The 17854-nt window shown below is 52.7% G+C and overlaps 2 protein-coding genes across 2 annotated transcripts in view; both read left to right on the top strand.

Annotated features, from left to right (window-relative positions):
- The first annotated feature begins 1580 nt into the window (after window positions 1-1580).
- Window positions 1581-7451, top strand: FN3K (fructosamine 3 kinase). Its single transcript, XM_084863103.1, has 6 exons — window positions 1581-2353; window positions 3443-3594; window positions 4554-4645; window positions 5004-5086; window positions 5930-6052; window positions 7000-7451. Exons 1-6 carry the CDS (start codon window positions 2213-2215, stop codon window positions 7336-7338), a joined length of 930 nt encoding a protein of 309 aa, XP_084719229.1. The 5' UTR covers window positions 1581-2212; the 3' UTR covers window positions 7339-7451.
- Window positions 7452-8596: 1145 nt separating this feature from the next.
- The window catches only part of TBCD (tubulin folding cofactor D), a 94310-nt gene continuing 85052 nt past the window's right edge, over window positions 8597-17854 (top strand). Inside the window, exons 1-6 of the mRNA XM_084861892.1 lie at window positions 8597-8940; window positions 10772-10822; window positions 11518-11615; window positions 13311-13412; window positions 14782-14928; window positions 17021-17076. Coding sequence (XP_084718018.1) covers window positions 8745-8940; window positions 10772-10822; window positions 11518-11615; window positions 13311-13412; window positions 14782-14928; window positions 17021-17076 — 650 coding nt within the window. The 5' untranslated portion in view covers window positions 8597-8744. The remainder of the gene's footprint in view (window positions 8941-10771; window positions 10823-11517; window positions 11616-13310; window positions 13413-14781; window positions 14929-17020; window positions 17077-17854) is intronic.

Genomic DNA, 17854 nt, shown 5'->3' with positions numbered 1-17854 from the left:
AGTCACCTGAACCTGCTCTCCTCGGTGGTTAATCAAGTCGGAGCAGACAGATGCTGCGTGGAATGTGTATTTGTTCGGGTAGAGGGCCTTAGAAGCGGATCTGCATTTCAGATCCCTGTAACTGTGGGACCTGTGGAGTAGGTGAGTGCCCAGGCTGGCGTTTTGAACCAGGAGTCAGTGGTGAGAGGAAGGGACACCTTCTGGCTCCTGGGGTCGGGGAGTGGGCTCACTCACAGGCCCCGCTGGGTTCCGAGAGGCTGAGGTAGGGGAGGCAGCCTCTCCTGGTACGTGGTCACCCGAGAAAGTGACAGGCCGCTGGGCTCTCAGGCCTGCTCCCGGGAGGGTCCTCTCGGTGCTGTGCCAGGTGCTGGGAACAGCTGCCTCTGCCCGCAGCAGCCCTGGGCCCCGGAGCTCACTCAGCACAGCGCTGCCAGCCGTGAGAGCTGGGCCTGAGCTTTCCCCAGCTGTTAACAAGAACGGAGACAAGCTACATGGCACCTGGGGGAGGCGCAGGTGAGAGTCACCCCAAGGAGAGGGCGGGGGAGAGGCACAGTGGCAGGTGGTGCTTAACTGAATGGATGTTTCTCTCTCTCCCTCTCCCTTCCTCTCTGAAGTAAATACAAATATACTTTAAAAATATTTGTAATAATGACAGTGTAATGCCTGTACGTTGTGCTGTGGTATGAGGTATAGAAGACAGGCAAATGGTGAATAAATAAAGTAAGTGAAGCCCAGCTGGTGTGGCTCAGTGACTGAGTGTTGGCCTGTGAACCAGGAGGTCAGGGCACATGCCGGGTTTCAGGCTCGATCCCTAGTGTGGGGTGTTCAGGAGGCAGCTAATGGATGATTCTCATCATTGATGTTTCTATCTTTCTCCCTCTCCCTTTCTCTCTGAAATCAATAAAAAAAATATATTTTTAAATGTATTTTATTGATTTTCTACAGAGAGGAAGAGAGAGGGCTAGAGCAGTGTTTCCCAACCTTCTCTCATGATGAGAATCACCTGGTGGAGTTGTTAAAACACAGATTCCTGAATCCCAACTAAGAAGTGCTAAACTAGAATTTTTGAGAACATATAGGTAAAATTGCATACCTAACTTAGTGCTCTGTATATAAAATCTGTCTTAGAGCACTAGTTAAGTATACAATTTTACCTATATGTTCCCAAAAATTCTAGTTTAGCACTTCTTAGTTGGGATTCAGGAATCTGTGTTTTAACAACTCCACCAGGTGATTCTCATCATGAGAGAAGGTTGGGAAACACTGGGCTAGAGAGTTAGAAACATCGATGAGAGAGAAACACTGATCAGCTGCCTCCCGCACATCCCCCACCGGGGAGGTGCCCGCAGCCCTAGGTACATGCCCTTGACTGGAATCGAACCCGGGACCCTTCAGTCTGCAGGCCGACGCTCTATTCACTGAGCCAAACCAGTTTCGGCAATAAAAATACTTTAAAAAAATAATTAAAAAAATAAAGTTCCTCCTCATCGCTGTGGTCTCTTGTAATCAGGAGTCCCACGTGGGTGGGGTCAACCGCCTTGCCTGGTATCAGAAGCTCCAGAGCTGCTTGTCTTGCTGATGGGCACCAGGTGCCCCATGAACAAGGCAAGGCCAGCAGTGGGTGCCACTGGGCAGTGCCTGGGCCTGGCAGGACGTGGCTGAGAGCCAGGCTTGTCTGGTCAGGGGGAGACCTAGCCAGGCCTCGGACTGGGCCTCTCCAGGGCTGTGTTCGGTCCCCTGCTGAGGGGGCGGGGCTCAGGTCCTGGGAGGGCTCCTGGAACCTCTCTGCAGGGAGGTCAGGCCCTGCCTCCAGGGCACCGTGAGCGCCCCCAGGGGGTGAACCCCCAACCTGGACTGTCCAGGAACACTAACTATGCAGATGTATCGGTGGAGCACCGCCCCGCTCTGCCTGCCCCCCATTTGAGACGTCCTCTCTATCCTGCCCCTCCCCTCTCTCTGTCTCTCCCTCCCCCCTCCCTTCTCTTTCCTCCCTCCCCGGCTTCTCCCTCCTCACCCCTCCCGGGAGGCGGAGCCTGGGAGGCCGGAGCCCGGGCGTTCAGAGCTCGCTGGCCCGGGGACCAGTCCCAGTCGCCTTCCCCGCGCGCAGCGGCCTGGGCAGCGGCGAGCTCGCGGCCCCGGCTGGGCAGTTGGCACCATCCTGGGTCCCTCTTCGCGTCCCCCTGATCCCCGTGTTCCGAGTGCCCCCGCCCCCATGGAGCAGCTGCTGCGCTCTGAGCTGCGCACCGCCACCCTGCGCGCCTTGGGGCGCTCCAGCGGGGGCTGCATCAGCGAGGGGCACTCCTACGACACCGACGCTGGGCCTGTGTTTGTCAAGGTCAACCGCAGGGCTCAGGTGCGGGACCGGAGAGGGGCGGAGGGGGGGATGGCGGGGAATGGAGAGGGCGTGGAAAGGGGAGAGGGGGCGGATAAAGGGGATGGGGCGCGGGCACGAGTGGCCTTTGCTGCGTCAGGGCTGGCGCCACTGACCCGGGGCAGCCAGTGGCCTTGACCCGGACACCTGCAGGCCACAGGGCTCGAGCATGTTCTGCGGGATCCCCTGCAGTATTCCACCCGCTGCAGGATTAATTCTGGTCCTTTTACCTCCCGTTGTTTGGTTCAATGTTTCCACCCACCAAGCTTGGGGGAGGTGAGGCTTGGAGACTGGGCTGCTTCTGCCACTCCTGCCCCCGCTCTGAGGTCAGGTTTCCCCAGGCTCCCCTCCTCTTCACCAGGTGCGAAAGGCAGAAGGAAGCCAGGACCCCCGGCACCCCAAGGGCCAGACTCCAGTCCCTTCTACTCACAGGCCCTGCTTGTGTTTGGATCTGGTTTTCATCCCCTGCTCACCCTATTTCTGTTAAATACACACGGATAAAACACTTTACAAGCAGAGACAGTTAGCCCAGCCGATGTGGCTCTGTGGTTGAGCGTTGACCTATGAACCAGGAGGTCACGGTTCAATTCTCCCTCAGGGCACTTGACTGGTTTTTGGGCTCCATCCCAAGTGTGGGGCGTGCAGGAGGCAGCTGATCATTGATGTTTTTTTTTTTTTTTTTTTTTTTTTTCCCCTCTCCCTCTCCCTTGCTCTCTGAAATCAATTTCAAACAAAACAAAAAACCAGGTGGAGTTAGCTACAGTGCATATACCCAGCAGTGGTGGGTGCTGCTTGTGGGCTGGCGGGATCCAGAGAGACCCGTTTGGACACCCTGCAGCGCTGTCCACGGCCGGGGTGGGGGCTGATGCAGCATCCCTGCCGGGTGGGCACCAGGACTGTGGAGGAGTCTGAGTTTAGAAGGACAAGCCCCGCCCACAGGAGCCCATTTTCAGTCACCGGTGGTCCTGGGTGCTATGATCCCGTTCGGTGGCTTCTGTGGAGGCTGTGAGCCGCAGCCTGGCTGCAGAGGCCCCTGCGGAGCGGGAGCCCACGGTGGTGTTCTGGACACAGGCCCGGCAGATGTTTGAGGGGGAGGCGGCAAGCCTGGAGGCCCTCCGGAGCACCGGCACGGTGCGGGCCCCTCGGCCCATCAAGGTGATCGACCTGCCCGGGGGTGGGGCGGCCTTCGTGATGGAGCACCTGAAGATGAGGAGCTTGAACAGGTAAGAGAGAGAGAGACAGAGAGAGAGAGAGTGTGTGTGTGTGTGTGTGTGTGTGTGTGTATGTGTGTGTGTGTGTGTGTGAGAGAGAGAGAGAGAGAGAGAGAGAGCAGCCTCTTGCTGAGCTGCCCACATAACTCGGTGGAGGTACCAGGGTCAGGGTTCCCACCTGTCATTCTTTTTTTAGTATATCTTACTGATTTCAAAGAGAAAGGAAGAGGGAGAGAGAAACATCAATGATAAGCCTGGCTGGCCTGGCTTAGTGGTGGACCTTCAACTTATGAATCATGGTTTGATTCCCAGTCCGACTCCTGGTCAGGGCACATGCCTGGGTTGTGGGCTCAATTCCCGGTAGGGGGTGTGCAGGAGGCAGCCAAGCAAGGATTCTCTGTCATCACTGATGTTTCTCCCTCTCCCTCTATCTCTGAAATCAATAAAATATATATATATTTAAAAACCCTCAAAACTGGGAGATGGTTTTTTGTTAGTTTGTTTTTATAGCAAAGGTGGAAATTTATTGAAGAACAAGCACAGACTCCCACATGGAGGGGTAGGGGGGGAGAAGAATCATCTGGGAGATGTTTTTTTAAAAATATATTTTATTTATTTTTTATTTTTTTAGTTCTATAACAATATTTATTTATTTATTTTTACTTCTTAAAAAATTAATTATCTGTGTACATATTTTACCATTGCACCCCCCCCCCCCATACATACCCACCCTCCCCAGAGTATTTTATTGATTTTTTACAGAGAGGAAGAGAGAGGGATAGAGAGCTAGAAACATTGATCAGCTGTCTCCTGCACACCCCCCACTGGGGATGTGCCCGCAATCAAGGTATGTGCCCTTGACCGGAATCGAACCCGGGACCCTTCAGTCCCCAGGCTGATGCTCTATCCACTTAGCCAAACCGGTTTCGGCCCATTTCTTTTCTTAATGGCTGCATGTCTTCTCTCCACAGTCAGGCTTGGAGACTTGGGGAACAGATGGCAGATTTGCACCTTTACAACCAGAAGCTCCGGGACAAGTTGAGGGAGGAGGCGAGCACAGTGGGTGCGTTCAGATTGCCTTCGTGCACCCTTGACCCAGTGGCATCCACCCTGGCCTGGTGCCCAGGGTGACATTTCCGTAACAGGTTGGGTGGCCCGCCATCTCCCTCGACACTCAGTGGGAAAATGCGATTGTTAAGTAGGAATCTGATGGAGTCGATTAGCAAGTCGGATTGGCTCCTGACCTCTTTTATACCCAGCCCTGCCGTCCGGTGTGCTGAGGCTGTGTCCTGGCTGATGCACGTGCTGTCTAATTGCTAGTAGGAATGGTACCCACATCCCAGCAGTGCAGCCAGGCCTGTCCCGACTCTCTGATGGGCTCTGGCATTTAAAGGAAAGACCACATCTCTTCCTGTTGATAGGCCGGAGGGCCGAGGACGTGGGGCCCCAGCATGTGACCAAGTTCGGCTTCCACACAGGGACCTACTGTGGCTTCATCCCGCAGGTGAGTGCAGGGTTAGGGTGCATGTGCTTGCTTAGCTGAGGGCCGTTCCCTACACCCTCTTGTTGGGCACCCCTTCTCTTGTATGTGACAGGGTGCCAGTCCTGGCACACCAGGGAGACTGACCACCTGATTCCTAAAAGAGAAGGGTGAGCTGTGATACCTGGGATGAGGGCGTTGAGCTTGCTGATGGGAAGCAGTGGGGCAGGTGGAAGAGCAGAGGGAGCAGCAGGTGCGAAGGCCATATTTCAGGAGGATGAATGGAGCCAGCACAGTCAGAGTGGTCCCAACGAGTGTGGCTTGTGCTGCTTCAGATGTTGAGCTGAAGTGCTGCGGGCCCTCCAAAGACTTGGTTGATCTCATACAGTGGCTTTTCAAGAACCCTAAGGTCTGAAGTAGATGAGAAGGGATGGTCTGTGAGGGGCACAGGTAGCCCTTGAGTGCTCCTTCAAACTACAGGATCAACACGCCAACTTAGGTCAGCTGCAGCCCAGCCGCCAGGAAAGGGGGATGGGAGGACAACCCCGCCCCCCTCCTGGTGCTAGGACAAGAAGGCCCTAGGACAGTGGTCGGCAAACTGCGCTCGCGAGCCACATGCGGCTCTTTGGCCCCTTGAGTGTGGCTCTTCCACAAAACACCACAGCCTGGGCAAGTCTATTTTGAAGAAGTGGCGTTAGAAGTTTTTAAAAAATTTGGCTTGCCAAAGAAATGTCAATCGTCCTGTTGATATTTGGCTCTGTGGACTAATGAGTTTGCCGACCGCTGATCTAGGGTTTAGGCAAATCACGTGTATAACTGCCCTGTGATCACCACTGCAGCATCCGCCTCCTTTCCCTTGCTGCGCAGGTGAATGAGTGGCAGGACGACTGGTCGACCTTCTTTACCCGGCACCGGCTCCAAGCGCAGCTGGACCTCATTGAGAAGGACTATGCTGATCGAGAGGCGCGAGATCTCTGGTCGCAGCTACAGGTGGGCCCGGCGGGGGTTCTCCGAGAGAGGGGCTGTCCCCCGTGAGCCACCACATTTATGTGGGGCCCTCTGGAGTTGGGACCCTGAGCCTGGAAAGGAGCTGGTCAAGTCCAGGACACATGGCGCCTCTTGGCCTGATGGGGACACGGGGAAGGGGGTGGGACCTGAGGACACACTCTCGGCCCCTGAGTGTACCTCTAACCCCCGGGGTCACTGGGTTCTTAAACCTCAGATTTTGTTCATGTGAAACACAGGTACTGGGATCGTAAAAGGTGGCATTTACTATTACTTTCTTGCCCACTTTTACCCTTTTCTGCATGAATGTTTTACGTCTTAGAGCAGATGTGGGCAGAAGATGCCCAAGGGACTGGTTTCAAAGCAACACCCAAAATGTGAAATACAGGAACTCTCAGGACAGAGCATGCATTGAAGAACTATCATTTAACTCTTTAAAAAAGGGAGAGAGAGAGAGATAGAAACATCAATGATGAGAGAGACTCACTGATCGTTGCCTTCTGCAGGTCCCCCACTGGGGAGGAAGCCTGAAATGGAGTCTCAACCACTGAGCCACACTCTCTGGGCCTATTTAGCTCCTTAATGAAGTAACCGATGGGATACAAAAGAGGTGTCGTGTGAAATGAAAGAACAGTGGAGAAAGTTTGCTAAGTTAGGTACAAAAAACAAAAACCTTCACTCAGGCTATACCGTTCAGGTTTCTATTCTACAGGCGATAAAACCATCACCTCTGGGGTTTGACACCGTATGTAAATCATTAGTGTCATGGAGCTTCGGGCCTGAGTCTCGTCGATAGTAAGACCAAGTTGCACTGCCCTGGGCTTGCTTGGACACGGCACAAACACGAGGACACCTTTGCCATGTTCCCCGGGTTGCATGAGGAAGCCGTGGCTCATAGTCCCATAACCGTGTGTCCAATATTACTTCCTTAGGTGAAGATCCCGGATCTGTTTAGGGGCCTCGAGATTGTCCCCGCTCTTCTCCACGGGGATTTCTGGTCAGGAAACGTGGCCGAGGACAACTCGGGACCCCTTATTTACGACCCAGCGTCCTTCTATGGCCACTCTGAGTTTGAACTGGCAATCGCCCTGATGTTCGGGGGCTTCCCCAGGCCCTTCTTCACCGCCTACCACCAGAAGATCCCCAAGGCTCCCGGGTTCGAGCAGCGGCAGCTGCTCTACCAGCTCTTCAACTACCTGAACCACTGGAACCACTTCGGGAGGGAGTACAGGAGCCCGACCCTGGGCACCATGAGGAAGCTTCTCAAGTAGCAGCCCACCTGTGCCCCTGCCCACCTGCCTGCCCGTTTAGCAAATACCAGGGGCAGCAACAGCAGAGGCCACTGCAGGGGCTAATAAAGCCAGCGGGGGGCTTCGGGACGGAACTGCTGTGAGTCTTAATTGTGTCTCCACCCTCCATGCCCTTGGGGTAGTTTACAGGGTGCCCAGACCACCTGAGAGGGCTCCAACCGGCTCTTTACATATCAGCCTGGGGGATGTTTGAAGTTTGGATATTTTCATCATAATTGTATAGAAACTGACATAGTTTTGGGGTTTGCTTAGGCAGAGAATGGTGCCCCATCCTCCTGTTTTAGCTCAGGCAGTGTGGGGAACTGTGAGTTGTGCTCCATGAGTTTTAAATACATTTTTTATTGACTTCAGAGATGAAGGGAAAGGGAGAGAGAAACATCAATGATGAAAGAAATTCACTGAGTGGCTGTCTCCCGAACACCCCCTACTGGGGATCAAGCCCACAATCCAGGCATGTGCCCTTGAGACATAGGAGCCTGTTGAAAGCTTTCTAGAAAGAAATCCACCCCAAAGGCTTCCTTCCAAACACCTGACAGTCTCAAATACAAACTGCCACCCTAGCCGGTTTTGCTCAGTGGATAGAGTGTCAGCCTGTGAACTGAAGGGTCCCGGGTTCGATTCCAACCAAGGGCACATGCCCGGGGTTGTCAGCTCCATCCCCAGTGGGGGGCGTGCAGAGGGCATTGATGTTTCTATCTCTCTCTCCCTTCTTCCTTCCTCTCTGAAATCAATAAAAAAATATAATTAGCCGAAGCCAGTTTGGCTCAGCGGTAGAGCATCGGTCTGCGGACTGAAAGGTCCCAGGCTCGATTCCTGTCAAGGGCATGTACATTGGTTGCGGGCACATCCCAGGTAGGGGGTGTGCAAGAGGCAGCTGGTTGATGTTTCTCTCTCATCGACGTTTCTAGCTCTCTCTCTCTCTCCCTTCCTCTCTGTAAAAAAATCAATTAAATATATATATAAAAAAAAAATATATAATTAAAACAAGAACAAACTGCCATCATGGTCAGAACTAATGAGACCCTCGACTCCGGCCCACCCTCAAGCCCAGGCCCCCCCCCCAAGTGACTCCGCCCCCTCCACTGGCCCAAACCTGGACCCGCTCAGACTCCACTGCGCACGCCCCGGCTGTGGCCTTCTGGGCGCGGTCCTCCCGGCCCCGCCCCCGCCCCGCCCTCCGGCCCCGCCCCCGGCCCCGGCGCAGACCGCGCGCCGTAGCGGGCCCAGCGCGTGAGGTCGGAGGTCACGGGGCGGGGTCTGCGTCGCCGCTCGCTCCGCGGCTCCTCACCGTCTCAGCCCGGTCGCCTCAGCGCCGTCCGCCCGTGCATCCCGCCGACTCACCGGGGCGGCTCCCCCTCAGCGCGGGGATGGGCGTGAATCCGGAGCCGGCCGCGGGCGCCCCGGAGGACTCGCCGGAGGACTCGCCGGAGGACGGCGCCCCGGCCCGCGGCGGCATCTTCGAGGCGTTCGGCGACAGCGCGGAGACGCGCGCGCTGCTGGGCCGCCTGCCCGAGCTGCTGGGGGACCGCGCGGCGCGGGAGAGCGCCCTGCAGCGCTTCCGGGGTGCGTGCGGCCGGCGGGGCGGGGCCAGCGCTGCCCGCGGGGCGGCTCTGGGCGGGACCCCGGCCCGCTCGGCCGCAGGAACGCCCCTCGCCCCCGGGGGAGCCCGTGCCGCGCCGGGCGGCTGCCCCGGGCCGAGGGCACGATCGGGGCCGGGACGCGGGGTGGTCCTGGGGCCGAACCCCCCTCCTGGGGGCCGTCCCCGCCCTGCGGCCTCAGCCGGGGCCACAGCCGGGGCGGGGAGCGGGGAGCGCGAGGAGGTGGGCGAGGCGGGTGCGCAGCCAAACCCTCCGCAGCCGACCGCGGCCCGCCCCTCCCGGCTCCGGGGAGGGAGGGAAGCTGCACGCTACTTTGCAAAAGTCTCACGGGCTGCAGCCGAAGGGGAGGGACGGGGTGTCGCTGGCATGGTGCCCGTCCCGGTGCCCATCCCGGTGCGCGCGGAGCTGGTGCCCTCCTGGTCGCTGAGGTGCGGCGGCGCCGGGGGTCCCTGCCGGGCTGGTCCCGGAGGACAGGAGTCTCCTGAAGCCCCAGCACCCCCGCAGGGACGGCTCCCGGCGTTTAACGGGCTAACCTCGGTGTCTTTGTTTTTATCGATTTCAGAGAGGAAAGGAGAGGGGGAGAGAGAAACATCAGTGATGAGAGAGAACCGTGGCCCGGCCGCCTCCTGCACGCCCCACTGGGGATGGAGCGGGCGTGTGCCCGCACCGGGAATTGAACCCTGACCTCCTGGTTCGGAGGGCGATGCTCAGCCACTGAGCCCTGCGGGCGGGCACCTCTGTGTCTTTTCTCCGCACCCGCCTGCTGTCATTGAGCGCCGACCCGCAGATCGCAGCCTCTGTCCCGGGAGGCGGGAGGTGCAGGGCTTGGTGCGGCAGCAGTCCCGGGGACACCCCCAGCGGACAGGCCCGGCCCGTGCAGGAGCCTCTCCAGGGAGCTGGGGTGGTGGGCAGCGCTCATGGCGGGGCCCTGGGTGGTGTAAGTTTTCCGAGTCTGCAGTTTTTTTTTTTTTGTGTGTGTGTGTGTGTGTGTGTGTATGGGGCAATGAAACGGTTCCTCAGGACCCAGAGCTCGTCACCTAGGGTTTGGTGTAATTCAGTAAAACCACGTTTGTGGGCCCCTGAGCTCACGAGGGGCTCTGTGGTCGGCTGCGTGGAAGCAGCCTGTGCTTAGGCGCTTGGTCCCACCAGGATTCGAACCCAGGGACCCAGTGCCCGTGGGCGAGTCTGTGGCTGTCAGTGGGGTCAGCACGAACAGGATCTTGTGTACAGAACTATCTGGAGGGTGAGGTGGGGGGCCAGGGGCAGGGGCCAGGGAAAGCCCCTCTCCATCCCTGGGAAGTGGTCCCATGTGGAGGGTGTGCAGGTGAGAATGCCATAGGTGAGGGGGGCGTTGCCTCTGGTAGCAGTTGTGCCCTCCGGGAGGAGTAGAAACAGGCCGCCTGGTGTGAGGGTGGCTCTGCGGCGAGGCTGGAGGGCTGGGGGCACATGGGGATGAGGAGATCTGCCAGGTCGTGCAGCGGGACTGGGGATGAGGAGATCTGCCAGGTCGTGCAGCGGGACTGCACCGGCTGGGGGATGCTGGAGGGGACCTTAAGGGAGCGGGAGGTGTGTGTTGAAGGAAGGGAGAACTAAGCCGGGCTCTAGAAGAAGGTCCGAGGAGGGGGAGGAAGGAGTGCCCAGCAGGCCCAGACAGGAGGCGCTCACCCAGGTGTCCTGTGGCCTTGGGAGCTGCAACGCTGGGGCCCAGGAGGGAAACGGAGGGTTCTGAGGCGCCTGTGCGTTTGTCTTTATTGTGATGTTATTGGGTATATTAATGCTCACCTTCTTGTCTTTAGTGATAATGGACAAGTACCAGCAGCAGCCTCACCTGTTGGACCCACACCTTGGTAAGAATGAATAGGCTGCTGACTCTGATTTTGGTCCTCCAGTTCCTGATGACCACACAAGCTTTGGTGTGCACGCAGGCTTGTGGTGTGTATGCGTGCTTGCCAGCAGAGGGTGTCAGGATGAAGTGCCTGGGTCTTACTTGTTAGCAGGGCTGTGAGGTTTAAAGATGTGAACTGGGAATGTGTAGGCAGGAAGAGTTAGCCTTATTGTGCACACCTGTGACTTCTAAAAAGTGGGCTGGTGCTGTTCTTCAAATAACCCAAAGGGTTTGTGAAAGGTAAGCTTTCTGAACTCTCCTGTCGCAGGTGAGACTAATCCTTGGTTGATAACCTGGCTGGGGGAGATAATAGCTGTGGGCTTGTCATATAGGCCTTTACCACGTTGAGATACGCTCCCTCTATTCCCACTTTGTTGAGTGGGAATATTATTACAAAATGATGTGGAATTTTGTTAGATGCATTTTCTGCATCTGTTGAGTTGATCATGTCCTTACTGATTTTCTTCTCATCTGTTCTATTAAATCTGAGAGGAAGATAGAAATCTTTAAGTTATACATTTGCCAAGTTCTCCTTTCACTTGTCAGTTTTTGCTCTATAATTTGCCTAAATTAACCCCTTTTTCTTTGGGCATTTTGTTTTAATGTCACATTAATGTTTAATTTTATAGCAAATGCTTTGTATTTCTTTTTCTCTAGAATGGATGATGAACTTATTGTTGGAAACAGTGCAAGATAAGACATCTCCAGTTGACCTCGTTCATCTGGCTTTTAAATTTCTTTACATCATCACCAAGGTAACATTTGCATTGCACTTTAAGTTGACAGAACACTCTTTAAAACTTGTTTTTTTGTTTTTTTTAAAAATATATTTTTATTGATTTTGTACAGAGAGGAAGGGAGAGAGATAGAGAGTTAGAAACATCGATGAGAGAGAGTCATCGATCAGCTGCCTCTTGCACACCCCCCACCGGGGATATGCCAGCAACCAAGGTACATGTCCTTTACCGGAATCGAACCCGGGACTCTTCAGTCCCCAAGCCGACGCTCTATCCATTGAGCCAAACCGGTCCCGACAAAACTTGTTTTTTTTTTTTTTTGTTGTTTGTTTTTTGACAACACTTTCTTAATATACCTGGTCCAGAAGTTACCTTCCAAAATGTTTTTTCTTGGGAAGGATGGTTTTCACACATAAATTGTGTGTTTTATTTTCTCCCCCCCCCCCCCCACTTTAAAAAAAAAAAAAGATTTTTAATTGAGTTTTGGAGAGGGAGAGAGAGATAAAAGCAATGATGTGAGAGCGAAGTGTCCATCAGGTGCCTCTTGCATGCCCCTTACTGGGGGCTGAGCCTGAAACCAGGGCATGTGCCCTAAATGGGAATCAGACCAGCAACCTTTCAGTGTATGGGAGGGCGCACAACCAACTGGGCCACACTGGCAAGGGCTATTTTCTCATTTCACCGTATTTTTGGGGTCCCATATTTAGTGATCCAGGGGTTCTTTTGGCTGCAACAATATCCAAAGTATTTATCATTTGCATTTGAGTAGATCAAGTACCACCTAACTAGAAATAGAGAGAGGAGATGACTGATTCAGAAAAGTTTTTTTTATAAGGAAAAAGCAAACAAACATGGAAACGAAAGCACTTCTCAAACTTTGATGCACAGGCGTGTTTCCTGGGGACCTTGTTGTAATGAAGGTTCTTCCTAAGTTTGCCTGGGGTGGGGCCTGATAGTCTGCATTTCAGTAAGCCCCAGGTGATGTCTGTGTGCTGGCCTGCATTTACTGTTTGCATTTTCGCCATGGGAGTGATGCAGAGCCTCTCAGGGTGGGGTTTGTGTTTCTCTGGTCTGCACGTTGCAGTGATGCCTGCTGTATGATGGACAGGGGCACGTGGCCAGTGAGGGTGCACACTTCTCTGCAGCTCGATGAATCGTATCACTGTAATGTGATGTAATTCTGATCATTGGGTGGCACAGGTGGTGATTTTTCACTTTATTGATTCGTTTTTATTTTTTAAATTTTATTTGTTTTTAAATATATTTTTATTGATTTCAGAGAGGAAAGGAGAGGGAGAGAGAGATAGAAACATCAATAATGAGAATCATTGATTGGCTGTCTCTTGCACATCCCACACTGGGGATCGAGCCCATACCTGGGCATTTGCCCTGACCAGGAATTGAACCCACCACCTCTTGATTCTTGGGTCACACTGGTTGGGCTACTTTATTGATTTTAGAGAGAGAGGAAGGTGCGAGGGGAAAGAGAGAAACATCGATGTGTTGTGTACTTATTTATGCACTCATTGGCTGATTCTTGTACTAGTTAGTATGTGCCCTGCCTGGGGATCCAACCTGTAACTTGGCTCTAATCAACTGAGGTACCTACACCAGCCAGGACTTGGTGGTAATTTTTGATGAGGAAAAATATATTTTTTCTTTATTTTCATATTAATTATATAATCAGTGCCTTTTTTTTTTTTAATTGGGTAGGTTCGAGGATATAAGACATTTCTTCGTTTATTTCCTCATGAAGTAGCTGACGTGCAGCCTGTTTTAGACATGTTTATAAATCAGAACCCAAAGGACCATGAAGTGAGTATTCCTTGCTGCCTCCTCTTGTTCTCTCCTCTCCTTTCTCCCCTTATTGGTGCCCCCTTTCCCCCCCTGCACCGTCATCTGCCTGTCTTGTTATGTCTCACCTTACTATGCTGTTTAGTGTCACTCTTGTATTCCTTTGGCTTTCTCTTTTTTTATGTTTCTTTAAGTTATCTTTTTTTTTTTTAAATATATATTTTCTTGATTTTGTACAGAGAGGAAGAGAGAGGGATAGAGAGTTAGAAACATCGATGAGAGAGAGTCATCGATCAGCTGCCTCTTGCACACCCCCTACAGGGGATATGCCCGCAACCAAGGTACATGCCCTTGACCGGAATCGAACCCGGGACCTTTCAGTCCCCAAGCTGATGCTCTATCCATTGAGCCAAACCGGTTTCGGCATTTATTTATTTATTTATTTATTTATTTATTTATTTATTTTTAGTAATGCCTTTTATAAAGAAAATACTCTTACACAGTGTGGTGATAACCCTGTTAACATCCACTTTTCTTTAACTTGAAATAGCCTATGTGGAAAGTATTATGCTCAGTGAATGTCAGTCCTCCCCGGATGGGTCTCCTAGAACATCTGTAATTCCCCAGCACGGAGTGGTGACCGTATGTGTGAAGAGTCCCCACAGAAGGTCGTGGAGACCAGAACCATGGTTTCTGTGGGGGCTGGTCTTGTAGGCGCTCTGCTGAGTGTATCCTGCACCTTCAGGCTCCCGGAGGAAAGCAGGTGTTCATAAGCCTCATGGTTTGTGCAGCCAATCTAGGCACAGTGGGCCCCCTTGGCAGTGAGGGAATGGTGGGCTCCCTGATGGGCATGGTGGCTGCCCTGGACACCAGCCTTTCTGAGGAGAGCAGCTCTACCCACTGAGCCAAATCCGTTAGCGCTCCTCTGCTTCTTGCAGAGAAGGTGATTGCAGGGCCAAATTGGTGTCTTGCTTCAGTGACTGCTGAAATTCTGGGCACTTGTCTTTGATTAGAAGTGGAGATTTTTTTTTCTTGTCTTCTGTTTTTGTGTGCTTTCTACTTTCTCAAAAGGCTGATTGCATGCTGAAGAGCACCAGTGAAGAAAAGCTGTCGTACCGATGTGTTATGATTTTCCTTTGTCCACTTTGCTGTTTCTTTGGTCTGCTGTGGTAGCCAAGTTTGCATGACGAGGGTGTGGGTAGTATGGTGGGGTATAGGGAAGTCAGAGGAGAAGCTAGCTATGGTTGGACCCCAGGCTCAGGTCAGTGGCGTTTGAGGGGCCTGCAGTGGGCATTGAGTGGGCAGGGAGGGTACCAGGTTTGTGATCGGGGCATGTGGGTTACCTCCCTCCTTTATACAGGAATCGTGTTATTTTGGTTTAACTCCTTAGACTTGGGAGACCCGCTACATGCTTCTACTGTGGCTCTCCATGACCTGCCTGATCCCTTTCGATTTTACACGCCTTGATGGGAACCTTCACACCCAACCAGGGCAAACGCGAATGTCCATAACCGACCGTATCCTCCAAATAGCACAGGTGAGTCTGTTGTACTAGTAATCACCAAAAGTTAGTGCTCTTTTGTGCTCATGCTGTCTTGATATTAGTGTTTCTTTAGGTATGCTCTTGACACTTCTATATTTCTGCAGTTGCTGTTACTATTTTTCAGAGGTAAAATTTCATTACTTATTTGGAAACTGGTAATTCATATAGGGATCAGAATGATTTATTTTAGCAAATTTCATTTCTTTGTAGATATTGCAAATACTCTAACCATAATAATGACATATAAAAGGTCTCAAGTGGCATTGGTAAGATAAAAAACAGGTCTATTTAAATATAAATCTTAATGTCATATTGATAATACATTTTAGAAAAACTAGAAAATAGAGAAGCATCAAAGATAATAAAATCTCTCAAATTCTAGTGCCAGGAGATAACACTTTTATATAGTCTTCAAACACCTGATGTAAATATTGTGCATATTGATTTAAAAAAATATATATTTTATTGAGTTTTTACAGAGAGGAAGAGAGAGGGATAGAAAGCTAGAAACATCCATCAGCTGCCTCTTGCACACCCCCTACTGGGGATGTGCCCGCAACCAAGGTACATGCCTTGACCGGAGTCGAACCTGGGACCTTTCAGTCTGCAGGCTGACGCTCTGTCCACTGAGCCAAACTGGTTTTGGCTGTGTATATTGATTATTATGTATTTGTCTACTGCTGCTTAAAGGCTTACCCTGAACTCGAGTAGTTGAACACGGGAGTCATCTCAGACTCAGTGGATTGGACTCGGGGCTTGGCTGCTCTGCCTTGTACTCGGAGGTCTCCCCAGGTTGCAGTCAGGCACCTGGGGCAGGGTATGCTTCTGAGCTCTCCTGGTTGGTGGCAGAAATCAGACCCTCAGGCTGGTGGACCAAGGGCCTTATTCTTTGTTGACTCTTCCATACGCATGACTCCCCAAAGGACAGCTTATTCTGTCAGAGTCAGCAAGGCCAGGCTCTGCTGGCAAGATGCAGTCACAGTGACGTGCTACTGTCATGGGGTGACATCCACCTCCACCTCTCCCCACACATTCTCTTGGTTTGAAGCAAATAGTGCGTTTAACCCATTGGGAGGGATTGCACAGGGTACCAGTGCCCGCAGGCAGGACCAAGGGCCACCTTGCAGTCTGCCGGCCTTACTTTCCTACCAAGCATTCATTGAGCGCCATTGTGTACAGAATCTGGGCTGATGGCTTTTCTTATATTAACTCATTTAATCCTTCGTAATGAGTCAGTTCACTGTGTTAATCATTTTGCTGAGGAGACAACAGGCACAGGGTAAGTAGCTTAGCTGGTTCATTTCCTCATGACGGGACCCACCTTTGGCCCTGGCAGCTTGGCTCTGGAGCCTGTGCTTTTTACGGTGCTCCTCTCTGCCCGTGGGGCAGGGCCTTGGCAGCACATCCTGATGTCCTGTGTCAGATGTCGCCCTCGTAATCTTTAAGGAAAAAGGTGCTCCATCGTACCCAGTGCTAACATATTCTCTCACAGGGGACACTGGTTCTCGCTGTGCTCTGTCACAGCAGGTAGCGGTGAGCACCTTGGGTCCCTGTGTGCTGTGTGCGGGGCGGGATTGCCGGGTGAAGGGTGGCTCATTTGTAACCATTTGCACTGTGTGCAGTTCTCCAGAAAGCCTGCTCCAGAGAAAAGCTCTTCTAAGAGAGTTATTTGGAAAAAAAGTTAGTTGAGATGAGAATTGGAAACCTCGAAGGCGGGCCTCCTAGTCGTTTGAATTAAACCCAGGGGCCCTCTGTTTGCGTGAGGCCTCCTAACTGTCCTGATACTAAATGCTCTTGGGTCCCAAATGTGCCCTGTGGACACTGATTGTTACGGGGTAGCACACGTGCATTTTCCTGCTAGTTTTGCAAATGTCTTTCTAGGGCTCTGACACATGCCTTGTGTGGTTTGGCGCTCGCCTGAGTGAGCACAGCACTTAGCAGCTGCAGCTTTAGTTGACGTTCAGAGAGGTTTGTGCAGCTTTGGCATTCGGCCTCTGTCTGTGAGCTTCATGCATTGGGCTCTCGGGAAGCAGCCTCTGAGAAGTATTCTGTGTGTAACGGCCCTCTCTTTTATGCTTTCTTGTAGTCCTACTTGGTGGTCAGTGACAAGGCGCGAGATGCGGCTGCCGTCCTTGTGTCCAAGTAAGTGCCCAATTGCCTTCCTGCGGCCCTGTGGGTTGCTGTGTGACTGCTGCCTTCTGAGGGGTTTATCTTACCCAAGAGGCCTGCTGCACGAAATTCGTGCACAGGCCTGGCCTAGCGATCAGGGCCAGTCAGGTTCCCCACCTTCCCGCTTCCTCCTTCCCTTGCCCTCTCACACCGCCACTCGGCCAAACTCCCAAGGGGACAATTTGTATATTAGCCTTTTACCCTTATATAGGATAGGATACTGTGTTACCTGTGTGTCTGTGTTGTCCCCTGCATTGTCGGGTCTGGGGAGGTGTTTTCTCTTCCCTAGTTCTGTCTCTTTGAGGAAGCACCAGCTCTGTTTGGGTGTGGGAGATTTGTGAACCTCATGACCACTGACAGTGCCAGTTAGGGACTCACACAGGTCATTTGATGCTGGGTTAGGGTCTCACAGGTCACCTGTTATGAGCTGGGGTGTCATCAGTCACCTGATAGTGGGCTGGGGTTCACAGGTTATCAGATCCTGGGTCAGGATGAGCCGGTCACCCAACTATGGGTTAGTGGCTTACAGAAGTCCTGAGACTGGGTTATGGGTTCAAGGAGGCCACCTGATAGGCCCATCAACTGAGCAGAGGGCAGATTTAGAATAGGTATAGCAGTTATACTTGGGCATGAGCTCACCTTTGAGGTGGTGGCAGTTTGAAAATCACTTAGAAAGCAGTTCACTGCAGATCATGAGCTGTGATTGGGTAACTGTGGCTTGGGATAAAAATCCCCAATCACCTAGGTTAAC

Source organism: Pipistrellus hanaki, assembly GCF_964339955.1.
Source record: "Pipistrellus hanaki genome assembly, chromosome: 16".
In the NCBI taxonomy this organism is placed as follows: domain Eukaryota; kingdom Metazoa; phylum Chordata; class Mammalia; order Chiroptera; family Vespertilionidae; genus Pipistrellus; species Pipistrellus hanaki.
This window is presented reverse-complemented; position numbering and strand designations above follow the sequence as displayed.